Below are 27,366 nucleotides of genomic sequence, written 5' to 3' on the forward strand. Positions count from 1 at the left end.
CTGTACTACCCCCCTCTGCTGAGATCTGCCACGGTGAAGAAGTTCATGGTTGGCTATGAGATGCTGGCACAGTCTCAACGGGACCTCACAGCTGAGCAGGTAAACATTCTGACTCTGCGATTGGTTTACAATGCAAAAGTCATGAAAAGTTGTTGAAATAAGTTGACATCACATTCCTACTCTTGCTTGCCCCTGTATGTGACCGTCCATCGCAAATCCAACAAAAAGTTGCCTTGACATGGATTTTTAGATAAGGGCAGATTCTGAAAGAGTAGACTCTAAGCTATAGAATGACTTGTAACTCAATTCAAATGGACTCTCCTAACCTATCTAGATATTGGCAAGAAAGCACCCACTCTGGAAAAGTGTGAAGTGAAAGAGGCTCTGAAGTACAGGGTTTATTCAAGTGCTTAATCTATGCCAAGCCATGCTTGCTGTGTGATGACTGGGACTAAAAACAGGATGTAAACCTCCGGAACAACAAAAATGAAGAAATTATCAAATTAGGCTGAAAATAAGCATGATCTATCAACACATTCTGCCCATGGTTAATGCGAATTTTCAAAACAGTAGTATTATTCTTTCAAAAGTTATTAGAGTTGAAAGTGAAGAGTGTGCAAAAAATTTTCAAGAAATGAAAAGGGCTTCTGAGACATACCTGATCACACTACTCTAAAAAAAGAAAAAGAAAATAGTTTTTAGAAAAATTGCTGAAAACCCACTTTCCCATTCATTTTACTCAAAACTTAAGAATAATGTAGAAGAATAGCTCTTTCAGAAAATATGGAAAGCTAAAAACTGACTTGGTTGACCTGTTTCACCCTTTTTGAGTCCTCACGTAAAATCAAGGGGTGTGACTTTGTGTTGGTTTTGTGATGCACGGTCACATGATATAGTAACACAGTAGAAACATGTAGAATTCAAAGGGTTTTTGTTTTGTTCTGTCTTAAACACTCATAAGTACTTCACTTGGAAGCCTGCATGAAGGTCTTCCATGCAGTGTTTACCCACTTGATGTCATGGGTAATCTTCCTCAATATACACATTTGCTTACTACATGGCTTGGAACAGTAAGCTTGTGCAAAAACAGTGTACACAAAAGCATGCATATCGGAGCACCATCCTAAGTAGGATAATGTAACACTAATGATGTAAATATTTGATAGCAACAGTTGCATTTTAATGTTTACCAGATTGTGAGCCCCATTGGACTGTATATTGAGTCAGATTTGCATTCTTAGCAAAGAGGAGTAATCTTTGAGTTTGAAGGGGGGGGGGGGAGAGGAGGAGGAGCATTTCAAACTATGTTGAATCACCATAAAAAGATAAAAAAGATAAAAAGTGCATGTGTGTGAAGATTTTCATTCACATCATCTGTTTTTATAATGTGCTGATATTAGAGGTGATTAATATCATTTGAAATGACTGTTATGGAAAGGAATCATGAGATAAGGTTGTATGTGCTGTTTTTATCATTTTTTTTTTGCTTTTTTACACCCACAATGATGGTAGTTTTTTTTTTTAGCACTGTGTGTGTTCATTTGTATCTATGAACTCTATTTTCATAAGGTTGTAACATTTATGACCTGAATTTCTCTGGGATGATTTCATTATGATTTGAATGAAATCGTAATAAGCATTCTTTTTTTTAAAGTGTGTGTAGGGTTCTGAAATCACATCTATCTGTGTGCTATGGGCAAGCTGCTAAAACTCAGTGATAAACAGACATTTGCCTTGAAATCTGAAGAAGGTCCAAAATGTCTCTAAATATGGGCATCATGGGAGCAAATATTTTGTTTCATGATCCTGACATGTGTGGGTAAGTAAAGCTAATGATACAAGGTTGTGTACAGTTGCCATGCTTCATGGACATTGAAGGCCATGCCAGTACAGCCTCAACCCTTCCCAGGCCCCTCTCTCCCCCCCCCCACTCCCCCCACAATAACCTGACGAGCTAGGTCTGAATGATCAGAAATATGACTTGCTTTTGACAGGGAGGCCCAGTCACTCAGCCGCAGGTAGAGGAATACAGGAGACCAACAAGTGTCAAGAGTCATGGTCCCAAGCCAAGCAAGTGAGTACAGCTTGGATTGATGGTTTTTTAGATAGTAGGAGGGAAAAGATGATCACGTTATTTCCATACAGTACTGTAAAACGAGGAATATTCGCGTGCATTTTAATTTCACGAATTTCGCGAGCGCCAAGATTCGCGAAATTAAAATGCACGCGAAATTTCTTGTCTACACTATATGCATTGAACGGCAGTGGCAAATCGCGAAAATTTCATGCCACGAAAAAGGCCGTCGGCTGCTGCAATTCGCGAAAATTTCGTGCTGCGAATATATCATGTTTTACGGTATCTTGTGAGGTACCTGTACTTGTATGCTCCATTGCCTATATCTGAGAAATTTAGTTTGACAAATGCATAAAACTTCCTCAGTTTCCCTTGCTTTTGGAAATGGAGCACTTGACATTGAGGGGCTACCCATAGTAAAAGACTTTAGTGTATTTGACATTATTATTAGTGTTAGATGTTTCATTTTTATCTTATAATGATGGAAGTAGTAATAGTAGAATTGACATCATTCTTGCTTCATTGTTATTATTATTATCATTACCTCCACCAAGTATAAGTAGGTTATGTTTTTTGCCGGCCTTGGTTTGTTTGTTTGTGTGCAAAATATCTCAATGATTTGGATAAAACTTGCAGAAAAGGTTAATAATCACTGATAATGACACAAGGAACAGATGATTAAATTTTGGTAGTAGTCCACAAATTTTTATGATTTTTTTGGCAAGGATTTTTCGTCTTTTGGCAGATAGGGTCAATGAACTAAAGAGTTCAAGTTACTCGTATTTGAGGTTTGCATATACGCGCACTAAGGTGCGTGCTCTGCTAGGATGAGGCTTCTCACAACTGAAAACTAACAAAAGGCTTGTAAAAATTGGGATTGGGCGATTTTCAGCATGCATTATACAGGTACGAGGGGAAATCACTCGTCTCTATGGAAGAACAAGATTTGTGGTGTGAAAGAGCTGCTTGGTGGAGGGTCTGCACTCTCAGAGTGCTTTTTCTGGTTATGATTATTATCATCATCATCATCATCATCAATAACAGCAGCAGCATAGCAGATCATGAGCAGCATCATAATCACCATCATCATTCTTATTATGATTTTTATAGCTTTCTTTTGATCTTAATCATTCTTGACTGTGGAGCTATGTATCTACATCTTTCTGTTTTTATTGTATCTATTTTGATGCCTTTTGTTGTCAACAGCATACCAAACCTAGACCTGAGCCGGATAGCTGACTACGATGACACTCTCTCCAAACCTGTCGAAGACTACGAGGAGAAGATGTCACCTCCTGACACGGCAAGCACTGTCAGGTATCTCAGACATTGGTGTTAGTGTTATTTTGACACAGAAATTAGTAACCAGAAGATCTGTGTCTGTGTCTGTGTCTATGGAAGGTCAGGGCCTGTGTCTGCATTGTCTGTGTCTGTAATGGGTCAGGGTCTGTGTCTTTGTCTATTTACTCAAGTACAGTGCACTCCCGTTACAACGAACACGGTTATAACGAAATTTCATTATAATGAAGTAAATCTTCTGGTCCCAAAATTATCACCATTAAAGTCTATGGTACAAAATTCGCTTATAACGAACACGGTTCTAGCGAAATTTCCATTATAACGAAGTCTTTTCCGAGCGCCACAGACAAAGAAAGACAAAGGAAATTCGCTCCGTTATAATGAAATGCAAATTGCTTTCGAAAATACATAGCGGAACAAGCATGATATAGCGTCTCTGAATGGGGTGAACGCTTCACACCACACTGTGAGTTTCGCTCCTTGTGTCACGCACAGTTTCTGAGGGGAACTTGCGTTTATTATTGTAATACAGTTAATCCCATCACATTTCACATAGCTTTCTAGTGTATGATGACTATTCAGCAAACAGGATATGACATATATTGTGGTTTCCTTGTTTTCGTTATATATTGTATTTGTTCGGTTATAACGAAATTTCGTTACAACGAAAGAAAACTGCCGGTCCCGAGCATTTCGTATAACGGGAGTGCATTGTATGTGTCTATGATGAGTCAGTGTCTGTGATACAACTGGTCTGTGTCTGTGTTTGTGTCTATCTATGTCTGTGTCTGTGATACATGTAGGTCAGGGTCTGTCTTTGTGTATTTGTCTGTGTCTGTGTATGAGTCTGTGTCTACATCTATGTCTGTGGGTATATGTATGTGGATGGTGTCTGTTTGTATGTCTGCATATGTGTATACACACTGTATGTGTGTGAGTTTGTGAGTATATATGCTTGGTGGAGGTAGTGTTCTTCTACTGTATACCTTACAAACTTTGAATAAACAGAAACCATGTCAACCAACATGAGCTTCAACTTCCTCATAAACCCATGTACAGTTTTGTCTCGATTATAGCTGGACAATTGTAGCATATCTCTATATTTTGATGAGGGCTGTTTCTGCCATAAGTTTTACCTCAACAAACAAATCTGAAAGCAAACACTGACATTTTGAAGCAACAAAAAAGTATTCACTATCACATTTGACCTCTATGTTTTTGGTTGGTAACTGCTGTGATATTTAAAAAAAAATGATTTCAAGAAACATGGCTCTTGCAATTTGGATTTAATGATAATGCTTATCACAAAGAGGATTTAGCAAAATCCATGTGTCTCGAAAAGTTGGACTCATGAACCTCCACTGTATTATCCACAAATAAATCTTAATTAATCATAATGTTTATTATCATTCTTTATAGATGTAGTCTTCACATCAGTTATAAGAAAGTTCAGTTGCAAAGTGTATATGTGACTCTCATGTAAACTGTCTTTTACCCTCCAAATGAGAAGTTTGTTTGAATATTAGTTGGTGTATGTTAGTTATGCATGTTATATGATGTTGCCAACCAATATACAATAATATAGGCATTGCTGAAGTATGTATTCATCACATAACAATGACTTCTGGTACCTTATGATAAACAGAGGAAAACAGTCCATAAAATGTTCTAGGTTTGAGCATTGCAAAATGAAATCATATCACTGCACTTTACTGCTTCCAGCTGGGGTTACCATGACTACCATCCCAAGCCATCTGGGCGAAAGAGCACCAGCAAGGCCCCGTTTGCTCTGCACCACACCCCAGGGGGCCCTCTCTCTCACCATAGTGTTTCTTCCAGACCAGCAAATGTTCCACGACTCGACATTGCTGACAAATCTAAGAAGAAGCCCAAGGTAATATTTATTTATCATACCTACCCTAGGTGTACGTATAAGGGGGGGGGGGGGGGGGGGGGGGGGGGGGGGGGGGGGGGGGGAGGGGTGGACATCATATAGAAGGATGAACTTATCACTGGTTTGTGTCCCAGCGTCTTGTCTTGTTTTGTATTTTTGGCAAGATTTTAATACCTATCTTTGCACTCTGGTTCACATCCCAAGAATGCTTCCAAGTTTGGGTTTTGCCAGAACCACTTTGACCCAGTTTAACTCGACTCAAATATGTGATTTAACCCACCGATTACAGAAGAAGAAAAAAAAGGGATGTGCAGTGCATCAACTTTGTGGAGAATTACTAAATATCAGAATCATGGAATTAACATTGTAAGCCTGAAAACTTGTGTGATGATAACGCTGATTCATGCTCTCCTCTGTCATGCAGAGTGCCTGGGATGAGCCCGCTGTGCCAAGCAACGTCCCACCTCCCTCTGAAAGACACAAACAACTGTACAAGGAGTACCAGAATGACATGCAGCAGCAGGTCAAGGAGCAGTCTAAGAAGGGGGAAGGAAAGCAAGTGACACAGCAGCAGAAGGCAGACACAGAGTATGTTTCTAGCAGTCTGAACTTTTACACTTCCCATCATTTTATAGCAAAAGCTCAAAATAATTGGACTCGCTTATTGGCACATGGTTTTCTTTGACAAAATGCACACAATTTTATTATGATGTCTAAATAGCATGTTGTTTAAAAATATCACAGTACATCATGTAGTAGTGACTTGTTACAAGAGATAAGAATTGCCCATGACTACTGTAAATCAGCAATTTCAAAATAAGGTGACTGAAGTCAGAAGTCAGTCTGATGTAAGGTTGAGTGCATGTTATTGCCATGAAAAATTCTGTCTGACGAATATGCAACTCCAATCTTACTTGCTTACCTGTTTCAGTTTTGATACTGCCCACCCAAGATTGTCAAAAACAAGCATTCAAGCAACTCACGTCCTTCATTTTTGGTCATTTCGTGGGTAGACATCATTTATGAATGGACATTTTTGTGTGCTTGTGTCTAGTCTTACTTTAAAGACCTAATAAAATGGTTTAGGCATTTTTTTCTCAATGATGTAATAATATTAAATGTTAAATTCTAAGTAATTCTATGGTTGTGCGGGTTTTTTTACTGTTCTGAATTTTGTTCTATATTTGTTAACATAATGGATGCAATTTCCTCGGTTTTGGAAAACTTGCTATACTTTCGCCGCATGCGGCGCACTATCACTTCTAAATTGTGATGACGTCTAAGAACGGAGTCGTTCACGACCAGTCTAGCCGTAGCCAGCGAGCTGGCAAGGCTATGCTAGCGCAGCGCAGCGACAGCCGGCCGCGCCGGCGGCTGCACTGGCTGGCTAGCGCTGGCGGGGTAGCGAGCTAGCGAGCGCATAGCATGTGTTGCGCTGCACTATTGTCATTGGCTAAGCCTTTAGACAAAAGAATATTTAATGAACTGTATCGGATTTAATACTGCCAATAATACAGATTACAACTGTGGTACGCTTGGATATCCATTATTTTCGGCAAACTCGTGAAATAGGCCCCATCACTGCGTGTCTGTAATAGTAATACTATACGGCGACTCGCCTGTTTCAGCCCCACCGTGTGGCGTTCATCTCGGTGTAGGTAAGCACGGCGGTGGGGCTGCCTTCCACAGTGAATACTCGTGAATGCGGCGAAAATGACTTCATAATATGGCCCTCGACTAATTTAACGGCCAATTTAACCATAAATACAACCCTACATGTACCTAACCCTAAACCCTAGGAGGACCTACCCTTGCTTGCTATAAACGCACGGGTACGGTGCACGCGCACTGCGGTGGGGCCTATTTCACGATAGCCCCACCACCACTGCGTGTCTGTACTAATACTACGGCGACTCGCCTGCTTTATAGGCCTAGACCTACTCGTGAATCCAGCCCCACCGTAGCATTCATCGGTAGATAAGCACGGCGTTTGGGCTTCCTTCCACAGTATGATTTTTAGCATAAAACAAAAACTACTCGACCAAAATTGACGATAATTCTTGGTATCGTTTTTCTTAGAAAATGGCGCATCTTAATTACTGATAACAAATGTTGCAGAAACTGACTATGGGAAACTGGTTAGGCCTTTTTTCTTTTTTTTTTCTTTTTTTTTTGAGCCACGACCCACCCCGTAACAACATATCCCCCTAACCGTTAGGCGTTAGAGTGAAGCCTCTGTAGTACTGCCAAAGATTCTGCTATTACTACTTACTAGTCTGCTAGACCTAGTGCCGTAGTGGTAATAGTACTACTACTAGTAGTAGGCCTAGTACTAGTAGACTTCTACTAATAGTAGACTACTATAACTACTAGTAGATTGCTACTAGATCTACTGCTAGACTACTACTGGTAGTTTAACTTGTAAGCGCCGGCCGACGGGCCAGGCCACTGCCGGGACGCTCCCGCTTGCTTGCTGCGGCCGGAGTAGCCGCTCACTTTGTGAGCGAGCTGGGCCTGTTCTTCTAATCTACTTACTAGACAAACAGTTACAACTTACAATGTCAATCATGTAGAATACAGTATATCCTTTCTAACGTTAAACTATATGGGGGCGTACCAGACATACCACTGTATTTCCCAGGCGATCGTTTCCGTGAGGTCTATTCTCGGGCTTGGTGCCATGTTCATACGCTCTTGCACTGGCAGCGGGGGAGATGCAGCTGGTTCAATATCGGTAAGGTGCAGCCCCACGATAACGTTCTGGTTCATCGGCTGCCTCTCCCTCCCTATCTTCCCCTTCAACTTCATGTGCCTCCTCTTCTTCTCCGCTATCGTCAGAGCTGCAGTCTTCATCATCATCATCATCAATGTCGAAGTTTACCCATATAAGGGAAGACATTATGCTCGAAGTACCAGGTATCTGTGCAAGCTAACTTAGTGATAATGTACGTGCGTGGTGCGTACATGTCGACAGTCAGTGGGTCGACCGGGAGCGCACATCCCGCGGGGCCCGGGCCGCGTGTTTTTTTTAGACGGCACAGATTGGGGAAACTAAAAATTTATCGGGGACCCTATCCCTAAACCTAACCCTAATCCTAATCCTAACCCTAACCATCAAACCCTAACCCTAACCCTAACCCTAACCCTAACCCTAACCCTAACCCTAACCCTAACTCCAACCCTAACCCTAACCCTAACCATAACCAAAAACCCTAACCCAACGTTTTTCCCATAGGTTTAACACGCGCCATGCCCCAATCTGTGCCGTCTTTTAAAAAAACGCGCCCGGGCCTGGCCGGGCTAGCTATCGTGTACGCGCGTGTACCAAGCTAGTAATCTGAGTGCTTGTGCTGAGCGGCGTCTGCTAACTGAGCACAACTCCGTGCTTATACGTCATCAATCGGTTCAGGGGTGTTGGTCACGTGACTATCTTTTTCGCAAAAGCTGCAATGGGGTCCTCCAAAAATGTGGTATTTGGGGGAGTTTCTAGAAGCAATAAAAACCGGAACGACACTGACAACATATTTACTTTGATAATCATGACATATATTTTACATTTCTTTTGCATATTAAAACATTTTGCAAGCATTTTATTAGGTCTTTAATAGCTGTGAAATGTGCATTTAAATAATGAAATATATTTGTTGTAAAAGCTGACCTTAGCTGAAAAAGCTGAAAATAACGGTGTTAGGGTTCCATTTCACTTAACTATGATCACGTATTGTATAAGTGTTGGCTATGTCTTCAAAGCATATTGGTCCTCTATTCCTGTACCCCACCCCAAGGACCTGCTGAGATGTCACTTATTCAATCTTCAATTAAAAATATTGTGTCATCACAATGACACATTCTAGCCTGTTGAGACTCCGTTATCAGGCAGACAAAAACTGTATGATAGCGTTAAGTTATACGCCAGGGCTGGACATCATTAAAGTTTGTAAACATCTCTTTCCATGCTGTGTCTAGCTGACTGACTGAGACAGTGAAAAGATGTATGAAGCTTATCGTTCTTGTGAGTAAACATCTTCTAATATCAAAACAAAGGAAAAGAGGGGGGAAAATATAGTGTCGTTTTCAGAGACATAAACAGTATCTTTTGACATTTCTGTGTTTTGTTGTCTCTGTCGTGTTTGCCAAACATCTTTTCAGCTTTGTGGATGAGGAGGAGGATGCGGATGAGCCCCTGAACACCAGCTGGAACAATTCCTCACTCAGCCATAGACAAGAAGTCAACAAGAAGATAGCAGCCGTGAGTTTGACATTTCTGTCTAACGTTTAAATAGAAAATGCAAACAAAAAACATCGGTATCCTGTGTTGGTGTCCTTGTGCATACCTTGGATCTCTCTTAGCCCAAACTGTTTGTCATCTGACTTCATAATATTTCCTAGATTCTGACTTGATTTTGACTGGCTTGTTAAAGGAACCATTCAATGCAAAAACATGTTGACTTGTATTGATTCATAATACCTAATCATCGCCTGTGTATGGCCAAAAAAATATCTAAATATGTGCCATATATTTTACATACTGTTTGTTTGATTGTTTGTTTTTGTTTTTGTTTTTGGGCATTACATAGTTCCCTTGAAGAGAACTACCCTGTTAGTGACTTTGGAATAATCTCAGGCACTCCAAGCCTTGCAGCACTTTTAGTGGACATCAATCCAAATTATCTTTCATGCTTTAAATGCTGAATCTTTTACCAGTACATGTACATTTATTCATTCACACAACTGAATCATGACTTTGACAAACATGATTCTTGAACTTGCTACAGAGCTAAGCAGATACATCTATCCCCTATCTGTTATTTTATATGTACATATACAGTGATATAGTATATTAAAGAAAATATCATTCTCTTCCCAACTCATGCACCAGAAAAAGAAAAGGATACACTCTTTTAATGTAATAGTCAAATGACATGTATTTGTCTCAATTATGTATGGATATTGACAAGGCTTTCATTGTTGGAAGTTCCTCTTACACAATTTCTTTTTTTAATTACTTTTATTACTTCCCCTCTCTTTCTTTTCAATGATCTCAATGTATGCAGGAGCATGTAGTGGCAGAACGTATGAAGCAGCACATTATGGAAACAGTACTAGTTGATCAGCTCTCAAGGTACATTGACTTTGTTGGTATTTCGGGAAAAGTGGACTAATGTACAAATAAGACATTACACAGGGCATTAGTAAGGATTAGTCACCCAATAGTAATTTAGGAACAGTCAGAAACACATGAGGCAAAGCCAAGTATCTTGTATTTTGGACTCTTCAAAAGTAATACACAGAGCGGATAATTATTTTTACCAATACCCGACCAATTAATGGGCATTATTTGTTTTATATAATGGTGACATGATTTAAATTCCATGGTGGCCATTTTCACATGATCCCCCGGCCAGCTCCAGCTCCAAGCTAACTGAGCCACGCGCACGAACAGTTGCAATGTATTCATTATTCATCAGCTCTACAGCTGAGCACAGACAAGCAGTCATAGTACCAGTCATTAGTATTTCAACGCCTGGTCAAAAGTGAAGTTTCTCCTTCGTGCAAAATAAAAGACTGGTCACATGACAGCTCTCAGCCAATCATTTGAGTAGGATCTTTACCAACACTTTAGATATTAGATAGATTTATGTTTATATAGTTTGCAACATGATGCTCCAGTTTATGATCTGAGAAGAATGATGTTTCACATGTTTCAAATAGGTTGGTGAATAATCAGTTCAAACAGAGACATTTACTGATAGCCTCCTCATTTTTACTTTAAAGAGAGTTCATCAAGTAACTACTGTTTCTCTGTAAAATGCAGTCTTGAATTGGCTTGATATTAAATTCTGTGGATGCAGTAATGATTTTAAAAATAAAGCTAAATCTTCATATTTATTCAATGACCGTTGCTTTCTAACAATGCTATTAAACATGACAATAAGCGTAAATTTATGTTATTCCATCACGATAACATTTTGTGCTCTTCACAAAGTCTCACAAATTAAGACCAATGTCTGAAATATATAAAGTCAGTAAGACATTGATCTCTGATCATGTTTAATCCATGACCATCCCCCACTTTACTGCAAGGTTTCTCATGTTTGTAAAGCGGTATTATGTTTTGCACGCATTTTAACCCATTGAAGACTAGTCCTGAGTATATTCTGGCAGGTATCTATGGGAAGCAGGTGTTATAGTAAAATCAGCTGATCCTCAATGCGTTAAGACCCCAAGAATAGTTTGGTCATATTGAGATATCTGACTGACAGATGATAGAATTTATGTCCATTCATACTGGTGTAATTCGTTTTGTGTGATTGTCTCAAATGATATGTGTCTTGCTTTTTTTAAAAAACTGATGTAGAGCACCAATCAGCGACCCAGAACAAAACCAGGTATCAACGCCAACATCAAACTATGGTCGCTATGGAGCTACATCATGGAGACCACGCAATCTCCATGAGACCAAGTGAGTTTCCCCCCTCACCCCTCTCCCCTTTCTATCCTGTGGAGATACCTGTGATGAACATGAGAATGGAGACGGCTGGATATCGATACATATGACTTCAGAGGCCTCATTTCATAATGGATTTTGCAATTGTTGTACGTTGCAATAATTGCAGTTACTTGAATTGTAATGTCGTAAATGCCCAGAGCTAATTGGTTGCTTTCTTTCAGCTGCCATGGCAACTTCAATAGTTTGCAGCTTTTTTTTGCAGGTCTGATAACATCACAGACACAAAGATTACAAAAAGTGCAAATCAGCGTGATTTGACTTAATGAAAGAAAGTTGATGTATATTTAAGAACTGAAAGTTTGATAACTTAATACCACACACTATTCAAATTTCTAATTCCAAGATGCTTTCAATTCTTATTGATTGATGGATGGATGGATGGACTGACTGACTGACTGACTGACTGACTGACTGACTGACTGACTGACTGATTGATTGATTGATTGATTGATTGATTGATTGATTGATTGATTGATTGATTGATTGAATGATGTTACTATACTGTTTTGAATTGCCTCATTGTGTTTAAATATGTAATCTTCTGCATGCTTGATTTCAGCTAAACTAAAAAGCTGCTTTTTCTAGAACTGTGTTTATCTAGTGACCCCTTGTTTGTGTTCTTGTAGTAAGTTCATGGAAATAAAGTAGGACAAATAAAAAATAAAACAATTGAAAACTTTAGTCTAGACCATCTTATTGAACCAAATCAGAAAATTTATGTCAACTTATTTTATTCAGAATTCATAGTGATATGTTACATACTAGGTCTGCTAGATTATGGAGTAGATGTTATCATCTTTTCATTTTTATTCTTTTTCTTGTGTAGAGTGAAGACGTCGGGTACAGCCACTGAAAAGTTACTTGCCAAGCGGCTGAACTTCAGTTGCCGAGTGGTGTCCAGGAACGGCAATATGGCGCTCAAGGAACTGTGCGGCTTCTATTTTGCCCTGGACAAGACGATGACCGTTTACGAGTTCAGGCAGTTTGGGAAGAAGTGAGTTTAACAACATTGCAGCCCACTCTGCTTTCTTTATGATAAAATTGTTATCAGTTCACATGTTCAGTAAATTAAAATATCATTCAATGTACATGCAATGAAGGCATTACCAAGCGCATCACTTGGAAATATATTAATGCGAAGAAATTGCTGAGAAAGTATATTTACTGGTACTTTTCTGTTCAAGCTTTGATGCATTTCTGTCTTGACTTCCATGGTGTTGAAAGGATCAACTTACTGTTCATTGTGTATAGGCCTTCGTCCAAAACTTAGCTCTCAACCTCTGATTTTAGATGTTCGATACTCTATGGCCATACAACTTCTGGGGGGTTTTAATTTTCACAAATTTTGCAAATTGGTTGCTACTTGCATGCAAATTGAACAACATTAGAAAGTAGTTACTCTGATCCCAACAGTGTGATTTAGACATGCACATTTCTCCATTCATTACTGTACTTCATGATCACAAATTTTATAACCACTTGCAAAATTGTCAGAAAGTCCGGATCTGAAAAAAAAAAAAAAATGAATAAATAAAGAAATAAACTCTCTAGATGTGTGGCATATATGATATATCACAGGATATTTGTAAAAATGTCAGTCAAAAGAATTGGTAATCTCTTGTTATAACAGCTAGGATTTGAAGAGGTAAATTTTTAAGATTCAATCAAAGTGTCAGTGCAATATGAAATTTTGCCAAGAGTATTAAAAGAAGTGATCCGAAGGGTATTACAGTATTCATCGCATAATCGGGCATCTGATAATCGGGAACCTCGCTTAAATGACATACGCTTCCCAGAAACATTTCCAATGCACGTTATTTTCACTGGATAATCGGGCGGGGACCTCTGATAAACGGGCCAATTTTTCTTCAAGCGATCTTTGATTTTGTTGATACATGTATATAAAAAACATGCCTCGCTCACACAACTCAGGCTGTGTACGTTGTTTAATCTCAGTCATACACTTTGAGGGCAAAGTCTAAATTCCTCGTCTCTGAGTGTTTCAACTTTCAATACACTGTGATCTGTGCGTACGTCACAATCTTCCTCAGTTGTGAATGAGCTAGAGGGTCGTGCCGAGGGGTAGCGTGGTAGTGTATTCATGCACATGTACAGTACGTCAGTATGCATGTGTGTGTGTGTGTGTGTGTGTGCACTACATGTACATGTCGTATGCCCTTTAGTGTATGGTGAATGCTCATCGCGAAATCGGGCACCTCGCTTAAAGGGGCCTTGTTTGCTACTCCCAACCTGTCCCGATTATGCGATGAATACTGTACTAAACAAGGTCTCTCCTCTTGTTTCTGAATGCAGAGCATCTGCCCTACCATTCATCAAGAGAGGGTCATACAGGAGGGTGGCTGGACGGAGAAAGGGGCTAGTCTACACCCCAGCGGACATCACAAGGGTGTGAAAAATGGTTCTTATTTATCCATAAATGAGTCAGAGATGGTATAAATCATGACCCGCCCACTTTCCTCAAGTGAATTGTGTGGAAAAATAAATGGGCACATTTGATATTTCAGTCAGCTTGTGTTTTGTGCGTGTCAACATGTATCTTCATGGCCTAGGACTAATCAATGATTTGGAAACATGTTATTTATTTCACAAAGTACTGCTTTTGATATGCTCTGCTTGATAAGTCTTGAAGCATATGATACATTATGTCCTTATAAAACACAATTTGATTCACATAAGATTACAATATCATGTAAAAGATTCTTTTCATGAAAAAGATATCGGACAATTTTTCACTGAGGAAAAGTTACATACCCCCCCCCAAAAAAAAAAAAATAGATATATGCATCGCATCAACTCTCTTATGACGTTGAGACCATTGCGAATAAAAGAGAAAGAGTAGATTATGCTTTTTGTGGACAAGTTGACCAATTATGAGATATTGAAATTCCTGACAGTGCTTTGCTGGAGATTTGTTTTTCTTTATCTTCTTTGTGGTGAATTTTTTTTTTTCAGGGAGAGGATTTAAGTTTTGAAGCAGACGATCAGCCATCTCTACCTGAGACTCTGCAGAAGAAACCCATCGTCACACTACGGGTCACGGACGTGGACGAAGAAGTGAAAAAAGAGTTTTTGTGAGTGTTCTATTTCTGTCATGTATAAAAGCATGACAGAATAATTGTGGTCATCGCTCCACATTTTCAATCAGGATTATCATACAGTCCCCTCCTGAACATGGTTATCACGAAATTTTCATTGCAACAAAGAAAAAAATTCAGGTTCCCAAATAAATCTTAATAGATATCTTAATATACTGTCCTTTCTTGTTCGTCTATAACAAAATTTCAGTGTAATGAAAGAAAACCACATGTCCAGATGACTTTCTTGTAACGGAAGTCACCTGTATGGTACAAGAACCTTTTTCTTCTTGTTGACAGATGATGTTGTCATGAATATGTCTTGCATGATAGCCGTACATGTTTTCATTTAGCTCTTTTGAAGATTTTTGTTCCTGAAGACCTCAATATTTCTTCCAAATTTATACACTGAAATACACTTCTGTTTGAGTGCTGGCTGGATTGTGCTATTTCCCTTCTGAATTTACAGTATCTGTTTTCTGTGAGAACAGAAGCCGAGCCAAGTTTATCAGAATAGTATCACTGTCCATGTCTTGCTCTTAGTATGTTTTTGCTTGTTGCTCAGCCTATAAAATATGACGTTGGTAGTATTTCGTGCTCACCAGTATGATGTAACATGGCTTAGGCTAGTGATCTTTTATAGCTTTTGAATGTAATCTTTTATACTTTTTGAATGTATATTTTCTTTTAAGTTGAACAAAAATCTAACCACTAATCAAGACACAAATTGGAACAGAGTAGTCACTCTTCTCCTTCCATATACTCATTGTTCATGATTTTCTCTGCCCATCTCCTCGTCAACAGGTTTGGTGACAACGTCCCGCTGAACCCCACAGAGGTCCGGAAGAAGATGAATCCCCAGAAGAGTAAGCAGGAGGCGGAAGATTGGAAGATCATCTCGGGTGTCCAGAGTAAGTATCGCTGTGACCTCATCCAACCGATGAATACAGTCTAAGGGCAAATATCATGGATGAAAGCCCTCCAATGATACCATGTAGGGTTGCATTTAGCAGGAACGTTTTTCAAACCACCGAATGTGGTGGTCTGGTAGGACAGAATGCATCTTCTTAGATGGAGTATGAAGACGAGATAGCTTTAGGCATAACTAAAGACCCTTTACTCAATCACCAACCTCAGTTTACTTTGTTTTTTTGTTTTTTGTTTTTTTTTTAGTCGTAGAAAAACACTAAGTGAGAGATTCAAAGAAGTGTTTGACTAGATTACCCACAACATCATCATTCCAAATATTCTTTATATGTGTATGGGGTCTTCAAATCAAATCCTATCTCGGTTGATGGTCAATATCTTATCATGGCAGGCCTACAGTGTATATGATATTACAGTTGCCCCTTTACAGAGCAATGTCAAATCATGCTCAAGTTGGCTGCAGTATTATAGAGTAAAATCAAACAGATAGGTGGGAGAGGTTCCATCTCAGTGGGTTCTAAACGAGAGTTTAGATTGATTTTTAAAAAGTTTTCAGGTGTTTTCATTATTGTGATGTTAGTAGCAAAAGTATGCACAGTACAATCTGTAGATAAGGTAGTTATAAAAATGTTATGATATGCACTCATTGTCAAAATATTCATTAACTACCAAATGTCTTGTTTTTAACTCTTTTCCACAGGTATTGTATGAGATGTTGATTGATGTAACACAAGGAAAGCAAAGATCTGCACTAATTTCTTTTTTCTTCCTTTTTTTGAAAAATCTCCCCATATTTTTTCCCAAGTTCAGATGAGGTTATCAAACTAATTATGCATTTTTCACATTCCCAGAGGAAATACATAAGCAGATCCTGAGTCGGGCAAGCCGTACACTGACTGGACTGGGAAAGCACTTCAAAAAGATGGACCGTTCAGGGGATGGGACTTTGGACCGAGAGGAACTCATGGAAGCCCTGAGGACATATCACATCAAGCTAGATCCAAAGGTGTGGACATTATCAATTCAATTCAATTCAATTCAACTCAACTCAGTTCAGTTCAGTTCAGTTCAGTTCAGTTCAGTTCAATTCAATTCAATTCAGTTCAATTCAATTCAATTCATTTCAAATCAATTCCATTCCATTCCATTCCATTCAGTTCAATTCAATTCAATTCAATTCAATGCAATTCAGTTCAAGTCAATTCCATTCAATTCAATTCAATTCGGTTTAATTGTCAAATAGAAATATAACAGGAAATTCAGTGCAGGATTTTTACATACATGAATGACTGTCTCTCATGCTGCTTTTTCCAAAAGAAAAAAAAAAATCTTTTTCTGTGTCATTAACAGAGCTGCCAATTAAGTATATTTAAATGATATGTAGCATGTTCTTTCTTGGTCAATAATAGGAACATGTTTTTTTTTTTTACCATATTTTTTTTTTAAATACTGAAATTTGATTTAGCATGCATGGTATGCGCAATTTCCCATTTTTACAGCAGCATGTATTATCATATGCATGGCTTGACACCAAGTTTTTCTTTGGTGGCCAGAAAAATAAAGAAAAGCATTAAAAAAATGTTGTATTTGATAAAACAAATAAATAATACAATAAACCATGATAATTGTGTGAAAATTTGCAGGTATGACAAAGTGCATCAAATAGCACTATGACTAAGAAGTAAGGAAGTAAAACATAAAAATATGAACTGATTTAATAAAACATTAAATTGATTAAAAATCTTGATTAATGTATACAAATAGCAGGAATGATAAAGGGCTTCAATTGCCAAATCTAACTAATTCTAACATTTTATATCAAATTAAGGGATAGGCATAATTTTCCATGACACCAAATAATCATAAAATAATTTTGTTTAACATAAAGTATAAACCTTCTGCTATATTGGATAGATAAGATTTAGAAGAAGAATAGAAAAAAGACTTACAAAGATAGACAGCAGTGAAGATTATCTTGCAACCCTTTTCATGGCGGCTAGGTGTAATGCATACAGTTATGAAGCCCTGAGCCACAAGTTATTCTCCCCTTTTCTGGATAGGCAAAACCACATGAAAACAATGTACACACTCACAAAGTTTGGGTGGCCCAATTAGGCTGCCAATACATATCCTTCCTTAGAAAGTGGTGGCCCAAGGCCACTGGACAATACTGGAAACACTGAAAATACAAGAAGTGCACAAAATAAGATGCCACCAAGAACACTAAGAAAGCAGGGGAAAAACAGGTCACAGTGGAAGCTAGTGAAAGATCTCAGATAAGGGAGGAGAAGGAGTATATGAACAAAGATAACAACAGAAATACACAGAGGCTGAGAAAAGGGAAAATAGAAAAAAAAAGAAGAAGAGGGACCAGATGACTTATTCTTTTATGGGGAAAAATGGAAAGAAACATTCAGTCCATTGGTCAGCCAAAGCAGCCAAGGCGATGGATAAGCTGTTCCTCGCGTAGTTTGCGGACTTCGTCATTGCCACCATGGCAGGTCATCATCACGCAGATCTTGAGGTGATTGATGGTGTGTCCCAGCAGCTTGAAATGGTGGGCTACTGAAAGTCCCAGTATTCTCAGCCTGATGGAGCGAAGATGTTCGTTGTGCGATTGGCCAGTCTCTGTTTAGTTTCGCCTATGTACATTTTGTTGCAGGCTGTGCATGTGATCGCATAAATCACATTTTTGGTAGTGCATAAGAAATGATCACAGACAAACCAGGTGTATTTTGGTCCTTTGATGTTTGTTGCCCCATCCACGTGGCTGCACGTGTTACACCTTCTCCTTCTACAGAGCTGGGTACCGTATCCCAAATCTGCTTCCGACGGTGCCTGGGCCTTCATTTTTGTGTGGACCAGCAGATCTGGCAGACTCCGGTCCTTCTTGTATGCTACAAGAGGAGGATATTTGAAGATTTCCTTGGTGGTGGCATCTTCTTGTAAGATATGAGTGATGTCAATAATGGTGGAAGCGAGCTTTTCCGTTGATGGGTGATATGTCAGAACTTTGTCCTTGTTCTGATGTCTCCCAGGTGCCAGAGCGTATATATCAGCAGCAGTACTCTTTTACATTGCAGTAACTCTCATTTGCCAAATGTGATATTGTTAGAGAAATTAGAGAAAATAAAATGCAGTTGCAGATAGCATAACATCTATAATGATGATAATAATAATGATGATAATAATAATAATAATAATAATAATAATAATAGTAATAGTAATAATAATAATAATAATAATAATAATAATAATAATAATAGTAATAATAATAATAATAATTATAATAATAATGATAATAATAATAATAATAATGATAATAATAATGATAATAATAATGGTAATAATAATGATAATAATAATGATGATGATGATGAGGATGATGATGAAGATGATGATAATGATAATAATAATAATAATAATGATAATAATAATGATAATGATAATGATGATAATAATGATAATAATAATAATAATAATAATAATAATAATAATAATAATAATAATAATAATAATAATAATAATAATAATGATGATAATAATAATAATATAATAATTTCCTTTTCAGCCATAATGCCATTGTGGTTTAATTCTCATAGTCAAGGTTCAACACTAACTTTTTTTTCTGGTGGGCCATTCTAGCCACTAAAATCTTCAAATTTTATTATTTAGAGGCTGGACAATGAAATGTGGCATCCCCAAATTATAAAGAAAACATAAAGAATAAAATAATTTACGGAAATTGTAAACAACTACAGTTAACCGTGATGGTAGTGTGAATGACCAAGTAGGGTAGTAATGCATTTTAGTCCAACAGTGCTATTTGAATATTCAAACCGAATTTTTGACGCATACACATGTCTTCTTCAGAGTCGACATGAACAATTATGAAAATAAACAAGATGACTCTATTCTCTATATACACAAGTGGTGGTCAAAGGAATGTTTCCGGCAACGCGCGTGTGGTATCTATGTAGAAGCATTGTGTGCATGTTACATGTATTAGCATGTGCACTTGCAGTTGTGGTCAACTTGTATGATTATGACGTAATAATAATAATTAAGGTCGCAACGACATGAATATGTATGAGTAACCAAGTAGATCATCAAAGCATGTACACTGTAAGTGAAAGTGTTAGCAGGTGCCCAATACTTGTGTAAGGCTTAAAGCTGCATATGGGCAGTCTAATTGGTATATGTACCGGACAGATTGTTGAGAAAAGGTCTTAAATAACCTTGTAACGTTATTGTTTAGGGTTGAATACTTCTGAATTGTTACTTTTAAGCCACGAGAGTTCGCTATTGAGTCCAACCTGAATGCTTTTACCAAGCATTATAACACATAATTCAACGAGTTTTCTTTCGTCTGCTGTTTTGTATCAACCTCCAAAGAGGCAGATCTTGAGGTCCCGCAGAGAGTGGTCTGCTTCGTTGAAGTGTTCAGCTACAGGGAAACCAGTGTGATGTTGTCTAATTGTGTACCTATGGTTGTTGAATCTTGCTCTGAATTTAGTGCTGGTATCCCCAATGTAAGCCATGTTGAGGCATTTTGAGCAGAGAAAGCAGTAGAGGATGTCACTTGGATCGCAGTTGTGGTCAGGTGGATGGTCAGGTGGATGTATGGTAAAACCAGATGAGAGGAATAAGAATGAGAGGTAAAACCAGATGATAAAGGAATTTAAATACCATTTACTATAACTAACTTCACTAATATTGATGTCAGCCATAAACTTATCAATATAAATAAATTTTCTTTAAATACCACATATTCCTGAAATTATTATCTAACAATTAGGGATATTTGATTTGATTTGATTTGATTTGATTTGAGTTTTATTTATTTCAACGCAGTAAAAAGCCTGCTGTCAGCTTTGAAGCTACTTTTCAGCAAGGCTGTGCATAGGAATTTACAAAAGTGAATCAATTAATTTGTTTATCAATTTATTTATTCATTTATTTATTCCGTTTTCTTTAAGCAGGGTAGCCCTTTCAGCTTGTTCCGACAATTTTGTCTCGTATATTGTTCGGGCTCATCCAGCTCGGTATTCGCTTTCCCCAGCTTTTTCCCCAGCTTCTTCACCTGCTTGATTTCCTTGTCTTTGGCGTCGTTGTGGAACTTCAGGGCTGCGTAGACACTTTGCGATACCCTGTCCAAGATGCCGTTGGCAATTGAGTCTACCATTCTATTCGGGAATGGTTCAGAAGAGATCACATCCTTTATGTGCTGCTTCATCTCCACTGTGGTTTCTTGGTCAAGTTCAATAGAACTTTCACTCTCATTGTCCTGGTCGATGGTAGCAGAGTGAGCAGTTCATGTAACAATGTTAGAGTAAAAGCATAGTCTTCTTTAGTCTATGATACTGGAGCTCAGTTACTTCACAAATTCGCACCACTACACATGCAGTTATGAAGCATCGAGCCACAACTTATTTTCCCCTTTTCAGGTTGAAAAAAAAAGACATAAAAACAATCTACACACTCACAATTTTTGAATGGCCCAATTGGGCCACCAAAGCATATCTTTTCTTAAAAAGTGGTGACTTGACATCAATGTCTGGTGGCCCGAGGCCACCAGACTGCTGGTAATGTGGAGCCCCGTTTTTGTGCTTCCTCAGCTCACTGCTACCAAACTGCAAAGTAAAGTGATATACGTCGTACAGTGGACTCCTGTTTTAATGAAGTCCGCGGGACCAGCACTTTACTTTCATTATATTGAAATTTTGTCATAACCGAACAAATAAACAATAAAAAAAACATAGAGCTGATAATGTTACGGTCGTAATTTTTACTTCGTTGTAACCGGAATTTCGTTATAACCGTGTTCGTTATAGCGGGATTGCACTGTATTGCTTTATGGTAATGTGTACATGAAGATCTGAGGTTTTCACTGTATTACCTTTAAAAGAACAGGGAAGAGAGATACATGCTGTTGTATTCATCTGCATGATGTATGAGGAGTTTGATTCTAGCCACTACTGCACAAAGTGGACATTCTCTCAATCTATGCATATTCATGACCCCATCATGAATACATGCATATTCATTATTTCTTTGTGTTTGTCATGATTTATGCACCTTGCTATTAAGTGTATCTCACAATGTTGTCTGTGCCTTTTTAGTTGTTTGACCAGCTGTGGCTTATCATAGACCAGAACGGGGATAACGCCATCGACTACAGCGAGTTTTGCAGGGCTTTCATTGGGGAGATGAGTGAATTCCGCAAGCATTTTGTCATCAAGGTAGGAACCAGATAATACTTGTTAACTTTTCAAGTTTGTTTCTTGCTTCATTTTTATCATTTGACTTTTCTCTTTAAAGGGATCGTACAGTTTTGGTTGAGACCTCATTTCAGGTTTCTAACATTTTTTGGTGAGATAATGAGAAACCTCTTATGAATATGAAAGAGCATGTAATTCTATGAGGAATTCAACGTTTATTTGATGAAAATTGGTTTTGAAATGGCTGAGATATCCAAAAAAGAGCGATTCTAATAAAGTGTGGGACCCACACTTTATTACGATCGCTTTGCTTTACTTTGTTTTTGGATGTTTCATTCATTCCAAACCCGATTTTCATCAAATAAACTTTGAATTCTTCTTAAAATGGTATGCTCTGTACTATATCATAAGTGTTTTCTTGCATGGTATCTCGCAAAAAGTTAAAAGCCCAATTCTCATCTCCACCAATACTGTACTATCCCTTTAAATCTCATATCACATTATAGATGGAGAGATATTAAAACAAAAATAGAAATGGTTTGATAGTGAAATCTTGCATCTTTTATAGCAATCATCAATATCCCAGGGTGTTGCAGAAATCTTACAATTCACTGCAACTTCCGAGAGCATTGGTGAGTAGATTTCTAAGTGTTTGATGAGCCTGGAGAATTAGCATTAAACCCGCTTTTATGCAAATGACTCGCTTTTTGCTGGAGAGGGCAAATTTCTTAGTGTTTAGATATTAGCAATATGTAGCATTCTTTCATTCTTTGAAAATTGTACATGAATGTCACTTTTTAGCTGATATGCCGTAAGCATTAAACATAAATTGTTTAGCATTACCAATTCAAAACCAAAGCATTGTTTGCAACCTTATGCTGCGTCTATAGTGCTGGTGAGTTTCTTGTGCTGTCGTAAAGTTGCATTCCACCACATTTTTCAGGCCTTCAGAAAAATTGATGCCAACAAGTCGGGCACAGCAGGCATTGATGAGGTCAAGAAATTCTTCAGGGCTCACAAGCATCCGTTGGTCACGGCAGGTTAGTGAAACATGTACAGAGGATTGCCAATCACGATATGTGATAATCACATGTGTTTAAACAGACTTGAACACCTGTTTAAAAAATTGTATGGAAAGTAAGCATGTTATATTCTCTCAGCAGATTTTACAATCATTATTATTATTATTTATTTGGCATATCATATGTATCTTCATAGATGAACACGAAACAAGTTTGATTCAACATGACTGAGAATAGAATAAATCATAACATATCAACAAAGCAGAAATAAAAAGCCTGCCTAGATTGTGACATAACAAACAGGACTGCCAGGGGCAAGAAAAGGTAAACTTAATTACCATGACCTGCAGATCTTCTACCCCATACCCCATCAACTATGTCAAAATCTGTACATAGCAGTCACAGTGTATTGAACATGTAGTCACATGGGAAAAAGGAGGATGAGGACTCAGTCACTGTTTCAGAACTGGAATTGCATAACAAGTAGATTTATTAAAAAAAAAAATCAAATACTACTTTGTTGTGGCATAGGATCAACAATGCATATTATAGATAGGACTTGTACCACTGTTGTATTACCATGGTACTCACCCTCAGTGCATAGGACTCTATTTGGAGTCGTCTTTCTATCCAGAGTCGTGTTTTCATAGATCAGCAAAGCCTTCCGAGTAGAAAACGACCTTCCCCCTTTCAGATAGCATTTGACATGAAAGATTTCCTGTCTCATTAACTAACTGTCATGGCAACGGCCAGAGAAAAAAAAAAATTAACCGTTATTAGTACTTCTTCTTGCCCCGACAGTTTGTATAACTGTCATTATGTCATCATGGTATTAGCTTCTCTTAAATGCATCAAAACCTTGGTGGTGTACTAACTTAAATTGATCCAAACATTAATTGATTTATTCATATATTCATTTATTCATTTGTCAAACCTTTCTATAACCCTGCAAGATGCGAGTCACCACCCCAGAAAGGTCAATATTATTTCCTACCAATTAAATGTCAGTGGTCAACATGCATCAAGTCAGCTGTACTATTGTTGTTGTTGTTTTTTTTTTTTTCTGTCACAACCAATGATAAGAGTTCTCCGCCAGATACGGGATTGTGTCTATCATGCCTAATTAAGGTCGCACGTGCCGTCCCATGCTCTTAATATGGGTGCCCACTGAATATGTTAGACCTTCTAACCCCCACCCCCTTTAAAGGCATTTATTAACAATGTTTCCAGGTGGAAAACCTTGCGCTCCATGGGCCTGTTTCACATGCTACCTATGTCTCTGTTACTGTGTAATAATCATATATCAAGCTCTAACTTATGAAGCTATGAACACAAAATTGTGATTGAAAATAGTAATAATAATAATAACAAACTGTGCTTGTATAGCGCATATCACATTCAGGGAGAAGTCTCTATAATGCACTTTAAGAATGAAACAATACAAGTAAAGGAAGTAAGGTGAAAATGGGACAGGTAAGTAAACAATAAAAAATTAAGATTAAGCTGACACTGAGAAACACTGATGGCCATGAGCCTTATCATTGCAAAAATAAATATGTTTTCCTGTGGTTATTACTTTAAAAAGGTTCAACTGTATGTGAATGGAGTTACCTTACTCTTGTTTCAGCCATAGACGGTTTGAAATAAGCATTTTTGACGTGGTTCATCAGCATGGTGTCATGTGTTCATGGGTATCTTGATAGTGAGCACCTAAGTTTCAATGATTTTGTAATTCATGAGCATTTCTTCATCCAATTTGATCAACATTTAATAGCTCAGTCTGCAAAGTTTGGCTGTTGTAATCCTTTGTTTGCCCCATGCACTTATTAGCACAGAAAATCCTATAGCATTATACGCACTGTCCAAAGTCCCTTGGACAGAAAAGGTTAAACCGGATTTTTGATGTCCTTCCTCTTAAAGCGGTGTATTGATTAGTAGGTAATTGAATATGTAGACAAGGATTGATTTAGGTAGCATGCATTCAAATAGAGGTTGCAGCTGATATGCATGTAAGAGTTGTGGAGTAGAGGACTCACTATGTGTTCTTGAGAGGAGGTAGCTGCACTTGTGTGAGTCTCCCAGTCACACATTCTATATTATCTACAGTTTTTAGTAGGCAAAGAAAGGCAGAAGTAATGGATTAGGGAACATTTTAATGTCTACATTTATGTTTAAAAAAAAAAATCAATTTGAATTCATAATGTAGTCTTTCCCTATCTCAAACAATCCATTACTGGAATTTTTGTAATACACATTTCCATATCTATTGAGTTCATGATTTTTTTGTTTGTTTAAATCCAGTAGTCTGAGTTGATGACAGTTCTTGCGCCTGCTTTCTACCGTCTATAAATGTTATATCTTGAGTCTGGTCCTGTTGGCATTTACTAGTAGTCACAAGGAAGACAAATGTGAGCAGGGCTGATGGTTGCTAAGGAAAATAGTTTGTTCTCAGGGTGTGCAAATACCACCCCCCCCCCCTTTATCGAGTTATCCAACATTGCAGATGAAATCACATAAGGTTGTATGACAATAATCTGACCAGGACTGCTTTGTCTGCTCTCTCTGTGACCATGGGATGGGTTGTTGGTTTGAGTGGTCAAAAGTCACTTTAACCCGTTGAGGACGGACTGATTTTGATACAGCACGCATTTCCCGTAGACACCTGCCCGAGTATACTAGGGACTCGTCCTCAACGAGTTAATAGAATAGTGTGCCTTTTAATCTCATTACTGCCAGCCAGCTCTGTCCATCACCCAGGCAAATGATCTTCAGTTCATCTCTCCTCCTAGGAGCCTGAGCCTGGGGACCCTGTAGGTCCTTAGTAATTACTTAGGCATGGTTTGACCCACACTGGCATTATAGGCAGCTGGGTAATGAATGATCTGTAGGGGGGGGGGGGGGGGGGGGGGGTAAGGAGGGGGTGGATGATGCATATTGTAGATGTGCACTGAGATTGCATCCAATGACCAGGGTCATCATGAGTGTGGTGATGTATATACCAGAAAAAAAATAAATCGTTTTTTAAAACCTTTGTAAGGTATGACATGTCATTCTCCCTTATTCTTAAAAGGAGGAATGTAGTAATGCTCTACAAGCATGTATCCATCTTTTTAGCTAAAAACAAACAAACCAACAAAAACAAAAGCAAAACTCAAAGAAGCAAAACAGCACTACAGTATAAATACCCATGTAATTTCCCACGCGCTATTGTAGGATCATTAAAATTCATCTGCATACTTTTGTTCAAGGTTTTCGCAGAATTTAAGTTTGAAGGTGGGGGAGGGGAGGATGGCTGACAGGGGTCACTGAACTGTCAGGTCACTGTACTTTCAAATGACACATCCTAACAGCTTTGCAATTGAGCTCAGCAAAGAGGGTCATCAATCTGTAAAGGCATATAATACAATCTAAAATGTCATTTGTTGAGAGCTAGAAGGGCCTGAATGCCATTAACTTATAAGTTATTATGTGTGAACGCCCTTCGGGGGTACAGCAGTCAGCTGATGATATTTGACTGCTACCATTGATATGCACAATGCTGAAGGTACTGACATTTTTAGTATCCACAAACCACTGAATAGTATGATTCTATCATCATCACCCCTCCTATGTATCTCACTCTTCATCATTTCCACACCAGCACGCATACCTTGCCTCCTCATCCTACATGTATAACACAATCTAATCTCTACTGTATAAGCTGTTATTTTTGTGAGGGTTTAATTTTCGCAAATTTTGCAAATCACTGTTGGATCGCAGATTTAACAACGCGTTAAAATTTGTCAGGCGCTAGAGTAATAGTACATTTACATTAGCGTTGGTGTAAATTCGTGAAAACAACATCTCGCGAAAACGTCTAATACCTCCTCATTAGCAAAAATATCAGTATGTGAAAATAACAGCGTATACAGTGTGTAATTACAGTATATGTACATATATCAGAATGAGTCAGGAATAAAGGGACATCCTCTCGACTATCAATGCCTGCACTTCTCAGTTATATTGCCTCCCGAAGCTTGTCTCCCACTGATACACCAAGACATTATGACACCATCACCACCACCACCATCATCACCATCACCACCACCACCATCATCACCATCACCACCACCACCACCCTCACTCATGTCAACTGATGCCTTTTATCTTCTAACAGGCAAGTGCACTGAGGAGCAGGTCCTCTCCGACTTCCTGGAGGTGTTTGGATCCCGTGTCAAGGAGCTGTCATATGGGGAGTTTGAGGATTACTACGAGGGCGTCAGCATCACTACCAAGAGTGACGAGGACTTCGTTAATTTGTTGACCAACTGCTGGACTCTCTAG

General features: G+C 38.3%; 1 protein-coding gene across 1 annotated transcript; it reads left to right on the plus strand.

The window, feature by feature from the left end:
• Positions 1-45: 45 nt before the first annotated feature.
• Positions 46-27,366, plus strand: LOC139725735 (calcyphosin-2-like). The gene is made up of 16 exons (XM_071636820.1): positions 46-99; positions 1,995-2,074; positions 3,281-3,391; positions 5,096-5,267; positions 5,692-5,859; positions 9,430-9,516; positions 10,322-10,389; positions 11,626-11,730; positions 12,605-12,772; positions 14,092-14,185; positions 14,752-14,870; positions 15,678-15,784; positions 16,652-16,806; positions 21,923-22,042; positions 22,965-23,061; positions 27,200-27,366. The coding sequence occupies exons 1-16, from the start codon at positions 46-48 to the stop codon at positions 27,364-27,366; spliced, it is 1,872 nt and encodes a 623-aa protein (XP_071492921.1).

The sequence above is a fragment of the Diadema antillarum genome, unplaced genomic scaffold (assembly GCF_040938485.1).
Source record: "Diadema antillarum isolate AM-2024a unplaced genomic scaffold, OU_Dant_1.0 seq00000057_RagTag, whole genome shotgun sequence".
NCBI lineage: Eukaryota > Metazoa > Echinodermata > Echinoidea > Diadematoida > Diadematidae > Diadema > Diadema antillarum.

What these genes read in the sequence shown, in the direction of transcription:
- LOC139725735 (XM_071636820.1), top strand. Translation starts at nt 46, where the DNA reads ATGGTTGGCTATGAGATGCTGGCACAGTCTCAACGGGACCTCACAGCT. An exon ending in TTCAGGCAGTTTGGGAAGAA is followed by an intron (nt 12,773 to 14,091) that starts GTGAGTTTAACA and finishes TTCTGAATGCAG; the next exon opens with AGCATCTGCCCTACCATTCA. An exon ending in GATCATCTCGGGTGTCCAGA is followed by an intron (nt 15,785 to 16,651) that starts GTAAGTATCGCT and finishes TCACATTCCCAG; the next exon opens with AGGAAATACATAAGCAGATC.